Source organism: Phodopus roborovskii, unplaced genomic scaffold, assembly GCF_943737965.1.
Source record: "Phodopus roborovskii unplaced genomic scaffold, PHOROB, whole genome shotgun sequence".
Classification (NCBI taxonomy): domain Eukaryota; kingdom Metazoa; phylum Chordata; class Mammalia; order Rodentia; family Cricetidae; genus Phodopus; species Phodopus roborovskii.
In genome coordinates this window covers 22123991-22140262 of record NW_026126558.1, presented here as the reverse complement: position 1 = coordinate 22140262, position 16272 = coordinate 22123991, and the positions used below count along the sequence as shown (strand labels likewise).

At 40.9% G+C, this 16272-nt stretch overlaps 1 protein-coding gene across 1 annotated transcript in view; it reads left to right on the top strand.

Annotated features, from left to right (window-relative positions):
• Tango6 (transport and golgi organization 6 homolog) overlaps positions 1–16272 on the top strand; it is a 161633-nt gene that overhangs the window by 25214 nt on the left and 120147 nt on the right. The window contains exons 8-11 of the mRNA XM_051201471.1: positions 4920–5032; positions 6884–7060; positions 10031–10160; positions 13654–13845. Coding sequence (XP_051057428.1) covers positions 4920–5032; positions 6884–7060; positions 10031–10160; positions 13654–13845 — 612 coding nt within the window. The remainder of the gene's footprint in view (positions 1–4919; positions 5033–6883; positions 7061–10030; positions 10161–13653; positions 13846–16272) is intronic.

The window sequence follows — 16272 nt, the reverse complement described above, 5'->3', positions numbered from 1 at the left end:
TCTACATAGTGAGACCCTGTCTCCAAAAAAAAAAAAAAAAATTTATCCATAATTATTCAGTGTATGATCTTGAGCAACTGCAGAGGTGGCAGAATCAAAATTCATACCCAAATTCCCTGTCTCTTGACTCCCCTAGTCCTCATTAGTTTTAGTGCTCCCTGAGGGCTGCGCTCAAGGCTCTGGTAATAAGACTGGAGAATGGCTCTGCAGTTCTGAATCTACTGCTCTTGCAGAGGACCAGAGTCGGATTCCTCGCACTCTTGTCAGATGTCTCACAATTGCCTGTAACTCTAGCTCCAGGGGCATTCAGCCCCTTTGGCTTCCGTGAGCACCACAAACACACTTATACACATAACAAATGAGAAGACCATAATGACCGTCGCTGAAATCAGTGCAGCTTGTAAGGATGCCTTTCTGTTTTGTTTTTTTTCTGAAACAGAAACACATGATTGACCTTCCTCCCCTTTCTCTTATAATCTAAATTTCTAGCAAATCTAATGGAGATACTCTAGCTGTTACAAATATAGATAAACTGATCAGTATAAAATCTAGCCTCATGCTCTGATTTTCCTTCCGAAGCTAAGGTTCTATAGTCCTGTTAAGTTAATTAGCACTCATTGAGTAGTCTATAGCTATAGGTTGGATAAAGAGGTGACTGGGTAATGTGGCTAAGTTTCTAGGATGCTTGCCCAGCATGTAGGAAGCCATGAATTTCATCTCTAGTTATGTGTATAAGTGTGTTTGTGGTGCTCACAGAAGCCAAAGGGGCTGAATGCTCCTGGAGCTAGAGTTACAGCACATAAACTTCATGTGGTAACACATGCTTCAATCCCAGCATGGGGGAGGTAGACTTTAGTAAAAAAAAAAAAAAAAAAAAAAAAAAAAAAAATAAAAACAAACAAACAAAAAAAGCCAGGCATAGTGGGGCACATCTTTAATCCCAGCACTCAGGAGGTAGGCAGGCACATCTCTGTGAGTTTGAGGCCAGCCTGGCTTACAGAGTGAGTTCTAGGACAGCTAGAGATACACAGTAAGACCCTGTGTCAAACAAACAAACTCACAACAAGAACAACAACCACAACATAATAAAAAAGGAAGTTCATAGTTAGAGGTTAGTCTGTGCTATATGAGTCCTTACCCAACTAAACAAAAAAAGGTGCAGGACAATATAATTTCTTATAAGTAGGTTGTTTGAGAATAAAAACCAGGCTCTTCTGCTTACTGTGTCTTTTCTCTAGTTAGTCTCATGAATATGTACCAGTATCTACTAAATGTGCACCAGTACCTATTAAATGTGTACCAGTACTTACTGAATGTGTACCATCACCTACTGAATGTGTACTGAATATGTACCAGCACCTACTGAATGTGCACCAGCACCTACTGAATGCCTACCACCTTCTACTGAATGTGCACCAGTACCTACTTAATGTGTACCAGTACCTACTGAATGCAGATGCTTTGCCAGGTTGATACAGGAATAACTGAGGGCCTGCCCCTGCCATCAGGGACCTCCCCAGCAGTCAGAGAGTGACAGGAGTGTTCAGTGTATACATACCGAAGAACGTCCAGAGATATGGATCTATCCTTTGTTGTACAGCGGTTCTCTGAACCTCTAGATAAAGGCATGAACAACTGGAGAACTTAACACAGACACTTTCAAAAGCTGAAATGCAGTCAGAGAGGAATGTGAAAGTCTCCTGACAGGGACCAGAAGTTCCGGACTGCCATTGGGATCATCTGTACAACTTTATATCCTCAGTCTAACCTGCTTTGACCTGTCATGGCTTCCATAGTCCATACTGGCTTCTGAGTTTATCCCTCAGCTCTTCTGACTGGAAAACCACAGCACTCTTCCACTCCCCTTAGAAAGTATTTCTGAAGCAGAGTTGAGAATAATCCCTCAGGATCTGTGCCTCCCTTCCCTGCTTCAGCTTTATGTCCCTTAGCATTTTGTTTGTGATCATTACTTCTGTAAATATTATGAGTAACCAGGAAAACTTTAAACCAAACAGGGTTTTATCTTTAGCACCAAGACAGATAGAACAAAAACAAATTGATATACCTTGATCAAGTTGAAAGTTTAAATGTTTCAATAAATGTTTGAAACAGTAAAATATAAAATAGGTGCATAAAATTGAGAGGATATGAGCTGAGCCATTAAAAAATTTGTTTTTTATGTGTATGTTTTGCCTTGTGTAGGTATGTGAACTTGGTGCCTGTGACAGTCAGAAGAGGTCTTTGGATCCCAGGAACTAGAGTTTCAGATAGTTGTGAATCACTGTGTGGGTACCAGGAATCCAGCCCTGGTCCTCTGCTTGAGCAACAAGTGCTCCTAACTGATGAACCAGCTCTCCAACCCTGAGCTGGGTCATTTTAATATGTACTGTTGGGGCCAGCAAGATGGCTAATTGAGTAAAGGCACTTGCTTTCAACTACATTTGATGGCCTGAGTTCAATTCCCAAAACTACTATGGTAGGAGAGAACTAACTCCTGAAAATAATAATCTGATTTCTACATGTATGCTGCATGCATGCATGTGCATGCATACATACATAATACATGTGCACACATTCATGAACGTGCACATACACACATGGACAAAGTAAATAAAATTTAGTTAAAAATTAAACTTGTTATTTGAGATAGGGTTTTTCTGTGTAGCCATTGCTGTCCTGGAACTTGCCCTGTAGACCTGGATGGCCTTGAACTCAGAGATCCATCTACCTTTGCCTCCTGAGTGCTGGGATTAAAGGTGTACATAACCACTCAGGGGTGGAGAGCCTGCTTAGCATAACTGAGGCTCTTTCTGGTTTCAATCTCCTGCACTGCAAAAAAATAAAATAAAATTCGAAGTGTGTTGGCCTTATCAAGCCATCAAATGCTGCTGGTGTGGAGGGGTGGCTCCACAGTACTTACCTCTGAGAACACAGGCTCCAGAGCCAGACAATAGGTCCTTAGGTTATCTGGGAGATCTCTTATTTTACCTCCTGTAGTTGTGATGCTGTAATTAGGCCTCATATTACCTCTGAACACAGCCCTACAAGGCCCTTCATTTGCAGCTTATGGAAATTAGATCATGCACAGGAAGCAGGCTCTCTAGTTATCAGGTTCCTCAGAGGAGTCAGGAGGCATGAGGAGTGTGGAAAGTTAGAGAGTTCATTTAAAGGGACAGGGCTTGCTGAAAAACAGCTTTTACCAGTCTACATGAGGCCCTCTACAAGGTTTGATTTCTCAGAAATAGCATTGATTTGTACCCCAGCACACTCTTCAAGTTTCTCTGTTCTTTAAATAAAGCTGCTAAAACTAACAGGGAGAGTTTATATACACATATACATGGTGTGTTTGTGTGTGTGCGCATGCGTGTGTGCATATGTGCTCATGCACGCCATGAACGTGTGCACACACATTCCCCTATGTGATGTGTAGCCCTAGCTGGCTACATATACAAGGCTGGGCTTGAACTGTGAGGCCATCCGCCCATCTCTGTCTCCTAAGTACTAGGGTTACAGTCATTTGCCACCATGTCCAGCTTCAGATTGTTATAATTATATATATATATATATGTGTGTGTGTGTGTGTGTGTGTGTGTGTGTGTATGTATGTATATATATATATTTATAATTTTAATTTTTTATAATACTAAAGTGATTTACTTTTTGTGTGTTATATGTGTACATGCTCCTGAGTATATATGTATGTGTCTGTGCATGCACACACAGAGGCCAGTGATCAGTGTTGGCTGTCTTCCAGAAAGACAGGGTCTTTCCCTAGGCTGAGGCTCATGGAGTTGAGTAGACTCGCTGGTCAGTGAGCCTCAGGGATATTCCTGTCTCTGCTTCCTAGCACTAGGATTACAGGCACCATGTGGCTATGCCCAGCTTTTTATGTGGGTGCTGGGGATCAAATTCAGGTGCTCATGTTCTCATAGTAAGTGCTTCACTGAGTCATCTCACCAACATCAACTCACCCTCTTTCTCCCTTAAAGATGATTTTTATTATAGCCCAGGTTAACCTGGAACTTGCTGCTTAGACCAGGCTAGCCTAAAACTGTCAGTGATCTTTCTGATTTGGTCTCAGTGGTTCTAGGATTATAGATGTGAGCCATAATGCCTTTTTAATTTTTTTTTGGGGGGGGACAGGATTTCTTTGTGTAGCCTTTGCTGTCTTAGAACTAACTCTGTAGAACAGGCTGGCCTTGAACTCACAGAGATCCACCTACCACTGCCTCCTGAGTGCTGGGATTAAAGGTGTGTGCCTCCACGGCTTGGCCAAAGATAAGGGTTTCTTACTATAGCCCTAACTGACCTTAAATTCATGGCAGTCTTCTGAATGCTGGGGTTTGGAGGTGTGAGCTACCATGAGCATACCTTTTGAACATGTCTTGACTTGGACTTAATAGAACAGCCGTATAGCATCATAGCTTGAAAGTAATGAACCATAGTGAGCTGTTTTGTTTCTAATCTAGGTTTTAGTTTAATTTCCCTTTTCTTTCAGCTTTGAGGACTTAGTCCAGCCTCACCACTGAGCCCAAGGCCTTGTCCTTCAGACTGGTTTTTAGGTTTCCTATTTGATAATAGTTAACTGTTAACCAGCCTTCAGCAATAGAACAGTTACTGCACAGTTCACAGTAGACACGTCAGGAGGCTCAGAGGCTGCTGGAAGTGAGGAGAGAAATGGGTGAATCTCCTGACTTTGGGCTATTTTTCAGTCTGTGAGTGGGAAGGTGCTGGAACTCAACTTTCACTGCTTTCAACCAATATGGTTCCATGCCAGGTTCATCACAGCCCTGGACTAGAACTGTGTGCCTTAAAAGAAAGTGCGGTGAAGATAAACTTCACGTTCTGTGGAAGCTTGGTGTTGAGCTCTTGTTGCTCTGGCCTGGTTGTGGTCTGTCTCATCGTGTCTTTGTCTGTAGGTGTATGTGGTGGCAAACGAGCCTCTCCCAGTGTTGCTGGATGCCCTGCTTCCACTCCTCGGGGTGTTCTTTTCTCTCTACTGTTTTACCAAGCAGAGTGTGTCTCACATAAGGTAAGCAAATAGAATTTATTTGCTTAGAATTGGAATACCACCTGTTTGTAGACAGTGAAGTTTAGATTAAGGTGCTGACTATTTTCTCTCAAAAGACAGGAAGATGTTTGGGGATTCTCTTACTCAGCTTTTACAAAAAAGAACAAGGATCCTGAATGTTGAAGGAAATTGGGTGTAGTTTTGGGGGTGATTTTCTGTAGCCCATCTTATACAGCAGAAGTGGAAGGTGTTTCCATTGATAAACATGCCATTGTTTGATCAGTAAGAAATGCTGCATTTTGCTGTCTCTGGGAAGGAGGAAACAGGTGATGGAGTGTTGGAGAACAGGTTTGAAAAATCTGGATGTGAATGTAATATATCATAGTTTAGCCTGGATTTGACATTGATGATGCAGAGTGTTCATTTTAAAAGGAAGGGGCTTCTTAGCCATCTAGAAAACATTTTTCTATGTTACTGCAAAACTGATTCATTTAGAGGCTGGAGAGATGGATCATTGGTTTGGGAGCCATGGCTACTCTTCCAGAGGACTCTGCTTTAATTTTCAGCACCTACATGGTGACTAACAATTGTATCTCTAGTCCCTGGGGATCTGATGCTGTCTTTTTGCCTGCGTTAAGCACTTAATATACACAGTGCACAGACATACATGTAGGTAAAACAAGCATAAAATTAAATAAACAACTTAGTTTTTTTAAAAGATTCATTTCATATTACCTATTTCCAGTCATCTGTGACGTTCCACATGGGAAGAGTCTGTAGTTACATCCTTTCTGAAGTGTATAGAATTTTGATTTGGGGAGGGGGTTAAGGATGTTGTAGCTCAGTGAGTGGTTGAGCCCATGCCTGGTATGCATGAGACCCTTGAATTTGAGCCTTAGTACTACAGAGGAAAAAGAAAAAGCAAACAAAACCTTGCATATATTCTGATATACAACAGCGGTACAGCAGTACTTATTTTTTGTTTTTTGTTTTTGTTTTTGTTTTGTTTTGTTTTGTTTTTTTGTTTTTTTTGAGACAGGGTTTCTTTATATTGCTTTGGAGCCTGTCCTGGAACTTGCTCTGTAGACCAGGCTGGCCTCGAACTCACAGAGATCTGCCTGCCTCCGCCTCCTGAGTGCTGGGAATAAAGGCGTGTGCCACCAACGCCCAGCACAACAGTAGTACTTCTGGGTTATTATAAAGACAGAATATGCACTGGAGTCCTTGGCACAGTTGCTGGCAAATAGTAAGCTCAATAACTCATAGTAATCATTAGCATGGTTGCTAATGGTGGAGAAAGATACTCAGCCCTGTAGTTGTGATTAAAGGCATGTGTAATCATGCCCAGTCTAAAAATAAAAACCTTAAAAAAAAAAAAATAAAAAAGCCTCTAGCACTGTTCTGTCCTCATCAAAGACTAACAAGGAGAGTGCATGTATTCATTCCAGTCTCTTCTAGTTAGAGGGCACTGATGAAGGAATCATCAGTCTTTTGCTATTTTTTGGTCACTAGCTGTTGATGCCCTGAGAATAATTGTTTTGTTTTGTTTTTTTCATTGCAAGTTTTCATTCATGGTGTTTGAGCACAGGTAGAGCACACTTGAAATAAGAGAAAAAAAAAAATTTTCACATGGTGTTCATGGTGGTGGCCAGAGCTGCTTCTAGAGCCAAGGGTTAGCTGTCCCTGGGTGACTTGAGGGCATTTGCACTCTGAAATTTGAAGGATGCATGCTTCCTTCTCCAGCGTGTCAGCAGCCACTGATGGGGCAGCATTTGGGAACCCTGACAGTTTTTCTTCCTTTTCCCGAATAGCTTGTTAGCTGTGTGGAGTAAGATGACAGGCTCATTCATTCATAACTGCTTTTTCTGCCAGGTCACTTTGCCAAGAGATCTTGTTATGGATTCTGGTGAAGCTGGAAAGGAAGAAGGCAATTGCCAGCCTGAAAGGATTTTCGGGGTTGGACAGAGCTGCGCCCTCCCTCCATCCTCAGTGTCAATTTAGAGCTGCCATGCACGGTGGCATTGTGATTACTGTCAAAGAGGCCACTAGGTGAGCTCACCCATCTTCTGCTGTTAGGCCTGATAGAATTGTATATATTGCACTGTTCAGTGAGTCAACCACTAAGGGGCGCTGATGGAAAGGAAACCAGAAACAGGCAGCCAAGCTGCTTGCTATTTATAATCTTTAAAGAAACCAGAGCCTTAAATGATCCTCTGGGTGTTATTCCAAGATGCCAGCTAATAGTAGGTGCGGTTTACTGGAGCCTCACAGCTCCGCATCAAGGCAAGTCCAGTTACTGCTCAGTGTTTGCCGTGAATCAGAACAAAGGGTAGCACGTGTTCACCCTTAACACTAGAGCAATCCAGTTCTGTTTCTGACTCAAAAGGTAGTATCCTCAAAAGGGATTTGTATGCTCTTAGTGGTCTTCTTTTTTTTATTAAAAAATTATTTATGTATTTATTTTATATGTATGGTGTTTTGTCTGCATGTGTGTCTATACATCACATGTATGCCTGGTGTAGTAGAGTGTCCAGTCCCCTGGAACTGGAATTACAGATGGTTAAGAGCCATTGTGTGGATGTTGGGAATCAAACCCAGGACCTCTGGAAGAGCTCTTAACTGCTGAGCCATCTCTCTTGCCCCCTCCCCAGCCTTATTCTTAAGGGAAATTGTCTGATCATTTTTGATAATTTTGTAATAAGGATGGATTAGAAAGTACTTATTAGGCAATGGTGTCAAATACCTTTAATCCCTGCACTCTGGAGGCAGAGGCAGATGGATCTCTGAGTTCTAGGCCAACCTGGTCTACAGGGCTAGTTCCAGGGCAGCCAGGGATATGCACAGAAACTTTGCTAAACAAAAACAAAACAAAAAACAAACAAAACCAACCAAAAAACACTTGATATATATTAGTAGAGTGGATAGTTTATTTCTCCAACATTTTCACTAGTATTTTATTTTTGTGGTAGTGGAAATTGACATGTATACCAGGCAACTGAGCTATTCTCCCAGCCCTGCAAGTCTGTATTTTACATTACTCTACTTTCTGATGATCTGTGGAGGATGCTGTTTTCTCAGCCTAAGCTTCTGTTGGCTGTAGACATATAATATGTCACTGGCCAGCAGCTCCCTTTTTCTGGTCATATCCAAAGTATTGCTGCTTGTGGGAGTGCTTAAATTTAGCTTTACATTCATGATTAACTTGGTAAAAATGTAAAATATACACTGAATATGATAAATGAGGAAAACAGAAAAAAACTAATATTAAAATAGAATGATCAGAACAGATGGAAGCTTCCTGAGAATTGTTGATTATTAGCAGGTCTATTAGCTGAGCTCATTGAATATAAAAGTTTAAAAGTATTTGGCATGTTTAATTAGTACAGGTATATATGAAAACCCACAGTTCTCACTGAAACTATTACTTTACTTCCTGATGAGAATATAGTTAGTAACCAGTGATTAAATGAATTTCCATCCACTGCCAGAAGCAGCCACTCCTTAAAATCTGGGTGTCTGCTCCGGTTAGGGGTACAGCCCTTTTGACATTTTAATACACACACACACAAAAATTGATACATGAACACCTGGGTTTACAAAAAAAGAAAAAAAATAGAGCCCATAGACACTTAAAACAATTAGAGTTTCCAAAAGATTGAAAATTCTCTGTGTGTGTGTGTGTGTGTGTGTGTGTGTGTGTGTGTGTGTGTGTGTGTGTGTGTTGTCCTTTGCTCTAAAAGCCTTGCTAGTTCCCCAAGGGCAGGGCAGGCACCTTGATGTGTTTCACCACTTTCCTTTCAGTCTTCTGTTAGCCAAGCAGAAGTTTCCAGTAAGCCAGGCATGGTGATATACACCTTTAATCCCAGCATCTGGGAGGCAGAGGCAGGCAGATTTCTGTGAGTGCAAGGCCAGTCTGGTCTATAGAGTGAGTTCCATGCTTGTACTATATAATAAGACCTTGTCTCAAGCAGAGAAAAACAAAAAAACTTTATGAGCACTTAGATATGAGCCATATTTTTCACTTTGTTTGTTTGTTTGTTGATTTTGAGACAGGGTTTCTCTGTGTAACTGTCCTGACTATCCTGGAATTCACTCTGTAGACCAGCTGGCCTCAAACTCAGAGATCCACCTGCCTCTGCCTCCTGAGTGCTGGGATTAAAGGAGTGCACTGGATCAAAACCACTGCTGGGCTTATACTTTTTTATTGTTGCTGCTTATTCACTTACTGTAACTTAGACTAGTCTAGAACTTATTTTGTTGCCCAGGCTGGCCTCAAACTTAAAACAATCATCCTGCATCAAGTGTTGTGATTATGGGCTGGAGAAATGGCTCTTCCAGAGGACCTGGCTTCAATTCCCAGCACCCACTAGGCAGCTCATAACTGTTTGTAATTTCAATTGCAGGGGACCTGACACCCATGGCAAAACACTAATGCATATTAAAAAAAAAATGTTGTGATTAGAGTTGAGTCACCACACCCAGCATCAATGATCTTTTTTTCTTTCTTTCTTTTTTTTTCTTTTAACCCACCTGAAATTTTTTGTTTTATTTTTCAATGGTTATCCTAAAGGCCACTTCCTTTAGGGATCATTTCTGCTTTGAGAAAGAAATGATCGTACAGAGTATAGTAGCTTAGCTTCTAGTAATAAACACTTTGCATTCTTCAGTGTGGAGATGTAGGAAAATATTTTCCAGGTCTATCTAAGGATGATCTACATGGAAATAGTGTTACTTCAGAAGGTTAGTATGAGGCTCCAGGCTTATGAAATGACACAGCAGGTAAAAGTGTTTGTGCTCAGGCCTGAACCTAAGTTGATTCCTGGATCCCACAAGGTGTCAGGAAAGAACGGATTCCTGAGAATTGTCCTCTGCCTTCCATATGCAGCTTATGCCAGTGCACATGTGCTCTGGAGTCACACACAAAATAAAATGAACTTTTTAAAAAAGAAAATTACGGAGGTTTCAAGAGAAAATGCTGTTTGGTGACACTGACATGAACACTCTTACCCTGTGTTGCAGCGATGATGAAGATGAAGCCCTGTACCAGAAGGTGTCTTCTGAGCAGAGCCAGATGGAACATCTTGGGGACTTGCTGTCCCACTGCCAGCAGTGTGGTTTGGCAGGAGACTTCTTCATCCTTTGTTTGAAGGTAGGAGCTCACACTCACATCTCTTCATTCTGGGGCAGCTCCAGGAGAGCCTTTGACTTTTTAAGGCAGTCATAATTTTAGGTCCTAAAATTTAGCTTCCAGTTTAAAACGGGCAAATGAACAGAAGACCCTGATAGCTTTGGAGTGGTCAAGAGAGGGACTCATCAATGGGACCTGTGTGCTCTGACTCCTTTGCTGGGTAATTTGCTTTGAAATGTTAGACGTGAACAAAGCAGCTTTGTTGATCCATGAAAGAGTTAATCTTGGCTCCGTGTTGACAGTAAGAACTCTTTTGAAGTTAATAGCAGGTTTTACAGTCCCAGAATAATCCCTTATCCTTTCTGACTGTTGTGCTGTCAGGTATTTGGAAAGGGGACTTAGCGGTCTGCCTCCCTCATTTCACTCTGTAGCCACTTGAAATCTTTTCCGGTTTTTTTTTTTACTGAGTGCCCATTGTTGCATTTCCTTTGGCCCTAATCTCTAGAAGTAATTTATACTCCATATCACTAGCTCTGTCTGATGTCTGCAGGAGACCACGTTCTCTAGTCTGTCCTAAGTGTCTATGAAGTTAAGTGTTGGGAGGTGGCTGGGAATGTGAAGCTGATCTTTCTAGAACTTAGAATAGGAATGTTTCTTTTTTATGCTTCCTCATCTCCATCTTAGCCACACATTCTGACATTCTAAGTGGATGTGCTGTTATCTGTATTCTTTCTTTTCAGCTGTTCTTTGGTTAAGAGCACTGGTTGCTCTTCCAGAGGACCTAGGTTCAGTTCCCAGCACCCACATGGTGGCTCACAACCTTCTGGAATCCAATGCCTCCTCTGACCTCTTTAGGCACCAGACAAACACAAAGTGAACATACATACGCACAGACAAAACACTCATACATAAAATAAAAATAAATGAATCTCCTCTCCCCCTCCCCCCAACAGGGTTTCTCTGTAGCTTTGGAACCTGCTCTGTAGACCAGGCTGGCCTTTGTCTCCCAAGTGCTGGGACTAAAGGCAAGCACCACAAATGCTGTGCTTGAATCTTTTTTTCTAATGGTTCAAACCAGCCAGGTGTGGTGGTACATGTCTGTAATAGCAGTACTCTGGAAGCAGAAGCAGGAGGAGGACTTTGAATTTCAAAATGCTACCACCACTACCACATCAAAGGGCTTTATTGTAAACCCCAGTTTGGTTTTTTAATTTGTTTGTTTTTTGAAGGGTCTCATGTAGACCATGCTGGCCGCAAACTATCTAGCCAGTGATGCTCTTCCTGCCTCTACTTCCTGAGTGCTCAGATTACAGGAATGTGTGATACAGTTCTAGGGATAGAACCTAGGGATTTATGCATGCTAGGCAAGTACTCTGTCAACTAAACTATATCCAGCCAACACAAGCTTCTCAAACTGTGGGTCATGACCCCAGATGAGGTCATAAGTGAAGGTGGGATGTGTGTCACAAAGCATTAGTCAACACTAAAAGATTCTGACCACAAAATAACCAAAACTTAATTAAAAATAAGGTCAGGAATGAGCTCAGGGCATTTCTGACAGTTCCTATACTACACACTGTCACTAAGGCCTTGGTTCTGAACACATAGCATATGCCCTTTGCACAGGCCATCATGCTACTCAGTGCCCACAAGTAAAGCCTGAGACATCTCCACTCAGATTTGAGGTCATCTTATGTTATCAGTTACAGTACTTTCTGCTTTTATAGAAACAATGGTTTAACTGTGGAAATCAAAGACTTAATATTTTCCAACCATCATTCCTCAGCAGGTAAATATTAAGTTATTATACCCTTTAATTTTATTGCGTTAGAATTTTTGGCTTTAAAAATTGTTGGTTGAAGGTCTGGAGAGAGGTCCAGAGGTGCAGAGTGCTTGCTCCACTCCAGAGGACTTGAGTTTGGTTCTCAGCACCCATATCAGGCTGCTGCAACTGCATGAGTGCCATAGGCCTTAACACCACCTTGGGTATCTGCACTCACATGAACAAACCCACACAAAGATACATACACAGTAAATTTTAATTTCTGACTGGGCTGCTAAAGTTTATCTTTTATAAAAAAGTAACCATTAAATGAATTTTGGCCTTGGATTAGGTCAGATTTTGAATAAGTTCTGAAATGGTCCTCAACTGATTTCTCCAATTTTTTATTATGTATTTAAGCAAGTTTGAGTTCTTCTTATTGTTGTTTATAAAATCAAAATGTCAGTCTACTCTAAGAAACGTTGAAGATGTGCATCCTACAGTATCAAATATTCAAAATTGAATTCTTAATGTAAAACTAGTGAAGCAAACCCATCTTGTTAGTATGCAAATTAGTTCATCTTTAATGGTAAAAGCATGTGTATGCCAAAGAATTGTTTTAAAGTAAATTTCTTTGTAATTTATTACCACTATATGCTTGACTAGTATACCTGCTATATGTACAACCACACATGGAATTATATTAAAATTTCTCAAGGAAAAGAAATTATGAGTGGAAATGTTTAGGAAGCCCTGCTTGAAACCAGGGAAACTTCACCTTGGCAAAATTCACATTTGATCTAGATAAGTGCCTTCTTTGGTGTGGTTGTCTTGCTCTTTGTAGGATTTTTAGCAGCATCTGTGACCTCTCCCCACTAAATGCCTGTGTTAACCCCCAATTATGACAACCAAAAATGTCCTGCAGACATTTCAGAATGCCCCCCCAGGGAAGAAAATTCCCCAGGTGCAATTGAATGCCATTACTCTCAGCTGTCAGCTACTTGCAAAGTGCTAATGGTTAGGGAACTTGAGGTTTCCCTTTCTATGGAAATTCACAATGGCAGGTGAAAGCTCACCAAACCCACAATAATGAATTCTCCATGAATAGAGGTTTATTTGTTACTTATTTTAAAGGTAAGCCATCTAATGGTCTCAGACTTTGCTAAGTTAGATATCTGAGGACTCAGTTCAAGGTGGGCTAGTGATAGGAATTGTGAAAATACAAACAAGTTCTTTTTTGTACACTTAATATTTATTTGTGTTTGTTTTTGTAAGTGTGTGCATGTGTATGTATGTGGGCATGTGTATGCTACTGTGCATGTGTGGATATCAGAGAACAACTTTCATGAATTGTTTTTCTCTCTTAAACCAGTGCTCTGTGTTTGTGTGTGTGTGTATAAGTTCATATACATGGTATATTACTCTACAGCTTATGGGTTTTTTCCCTTTCTTTTCTTTTTTCTCAGTAACCCAGGGCTTATCTATACTAGACAAGAACTCTATCATGAAGTTATACCCCTAGCTCTTTTTACTTTTAATTTTGAGGTAGGTTTCACTGAGTGATTAGGGTGGTCTTGGACTCACTCTGTAGCCTTGGTGGCCTCAATCCTGCAATCCTTTTCTCTCAGCCTCCCGAGTAGCTGAGATTACAAGAATATGTAACAAATACAGATTACTTGCTTGGATGTGAATTTCCTACATATGTTTGCCAAGTCCTTAGTCTTCACTCTTTCTTTTATCCCCTGCTTCTAGGAGTTGTCTCACCTGATAGTGGAAAATGAAGCAGAGTTCAAACCTATGCCCTCCTGTTATACAAACCTGCTGGAATTAGAGCAATACCAGGCTCTACTTATAGAAGACCAAGAGAGGAAGCTGCTGGTCCTGCAGTTGCTGGCTGTTCTGTGTGAGAGAATGTCTGAGCAAATATTTACACACATCACTCAGGTTAGTAGCTGTCACATTCTGGATTCAGCCTGCTGTTATTTTGGTTTCTTTACAGTTTTCAAAAAATAAATGTTTAGCCAGGCATGGTGGTACACAGCTTTAATCCCAGCACTTGGAGGCAGAGGTAGGCAAATCTGTGAGCTCGGGGCAACAGCGGTTTAGAGTGCAATTTGGTGGCACCCTTTCCATGTTTTTTGGAATTCTGGTTAAACATGAAGGCTATTAATTAAGCTCACACCAGGCCAGCTGACTCTGACTTTCATACTACTCCATGTGCTTGACAAGCTCCGGATGTGAGTCTCACATACATTAAATAACTAGAACTGCTTTACATATGTATTATACTATAGTGATAATTCAACTTTGAGTGCAAATAAAATCACCTAGCATTTAAAAAATATACTGCTACCTGCCTCCCTTTTAGAGGTTTTGGTTTAATATGCTCAAATGAGAGCCTGAGTCTTTATTTTTTTAAGATTCCACATGGACCAAAAGTTATAAATGAAGGGCTGGAGTGATGGCTCAGAGCAGTGGCTCTCAACCTTCCTAATGCTGCAACCTTTAAATATTGTGTTGATCTCCAACCAAAAGTTACATTTATTGCTACTGTTATTAATCATAATGTAAACATCTGTGTTTTCTGATTGTCTTAGGTAACCCCTGTAAAAAGGTCAGTTGACCCTGCCTCAAAGGGGTTGTGACCTACAGGTTGGGAACCACTGGCTTAGAGGGTGAGAACACTTGTATTTGAATACCTAGTAGCCATGTAAAGTGCTTGGTATGATAACACGTGTGCCTGTAACCCCAGCTCTGTACAGACAGGAGACAGGATTGCTGGGGTTTGCTATCAGCATAGGTTCAGGCTCAGTGAGCTTCTTTATATCAAATGAATAGATAGAAAGGGATAGAGCAGGACATCTAACATCCTCCTCTGGTCCCCTCATACACATAGGCACATGTACTTACACACATGTGTGCATATGACATACATAGACACACAAAGTTGAGAATGATTGGAATTCAAATTTGGGAAAAAAAGTGTTAGTCCCGGTGTGGTGGCATATACCTTTAATCTAGCACTGGGGACGCAGAGGCTGATAGGTCTCTGAGTTTGAGGCCAGCATGGTCTAAGAGTGAGCTCCAGGATAGCCAGGGTTACACAGAGAAACCCTGTCTCGCAAATAACTAGCCAACCAACAACTAAACAAAAAAGAAAGAAAGAAAAATAAAAAATAAAAATATTAATAAGATCACTTAAAACTTTATACTTCCTTAGATTCACAGTTATCTCATAGCATCCTGTGCAGTTCATAAGATTATTCTAAAAACAATGGTTTCAGGCTAGTGTTCCTGGGTGGGTCAGTCACTGAATCTTATTGACTGAAACGTTATTTTTACTACCTTTGTTTTTTATAAAGAAGGAGATAAAATTAGTAATGCATAGGCAATGCAGGGGCCATATTTTACCACTTAAGCAGAATTAGCTGTGTCTGGCTGGTAAAGAGTCATTTGTAAGATGGTATGATTGTCACACTTAAATCTGATCCTCCAGCTCTTTGTATAGTTGTCATTGTCATCTGCCATCCGTGTTGCTAAGCAGCATTTCGCTGGAGCTCCTGCTGAGAACGTTAGCTGCTGCCTGTCAGCTCTGACTCAGCTTGCCTGTTTAATGGGAATTGTGTTCCTGATTTCTGTTCAAGCCCCTCACTTCTTTACTTCACTGACCCCATGTTACTCAGCAGGGTGATTTGTTTTTCTTGTGTTTATATGGTTCCTGAATATTTCCTCATCCAGGCCTGTTTCCGTCTTAGGGTGCTGGGTGGAAGGGGGGGTGATCTAAAAGCTGATAGGACTTGAGCTTCTGCACATACCTCCATCACTCCTAATTAAGGAGCAATAGTGTTGAGCTAGTACAAAAGATGAGGTGGCCCATTAGCTCACCCTTCTCACAGATTAGTTAAAATGTGCCAGAACAAAAAGAACCATCAGGAAGTACTAACTGTGCTTTATAATATCACTGCTAGTGATGATATGGGGATTTTATTTTGAAGTACACACATGCCCACACTCACATGGGTACACACACAAAGAAAATAAGTTATAAATTGTTTGTTTGGTATTATGAGGAATGAAGATTTTAGTATAAGAAAAATATAAAAACCAAAGAACTAGTAAAGTAGCCCTATATTCTTGAATTCCAGTTGGAAATACTAATATGAATGCATGATTGATATTTTTCTTTTAAAAAATGGATATTTCCTAGTGTGGTCCACTGTCAGTACCAGATCAATGGCAGTCAGCTGCAGTAAGTGCCCTAGATCCAGAGTGGAGTCTATAAATACTGTTTTCTCCTCAAAGTGCTCAGAGCTCTCTGGGATAAAGGTTGATTTGAGGTCTAGGGCGAAGATTGTACAGTATAAGCTTCAA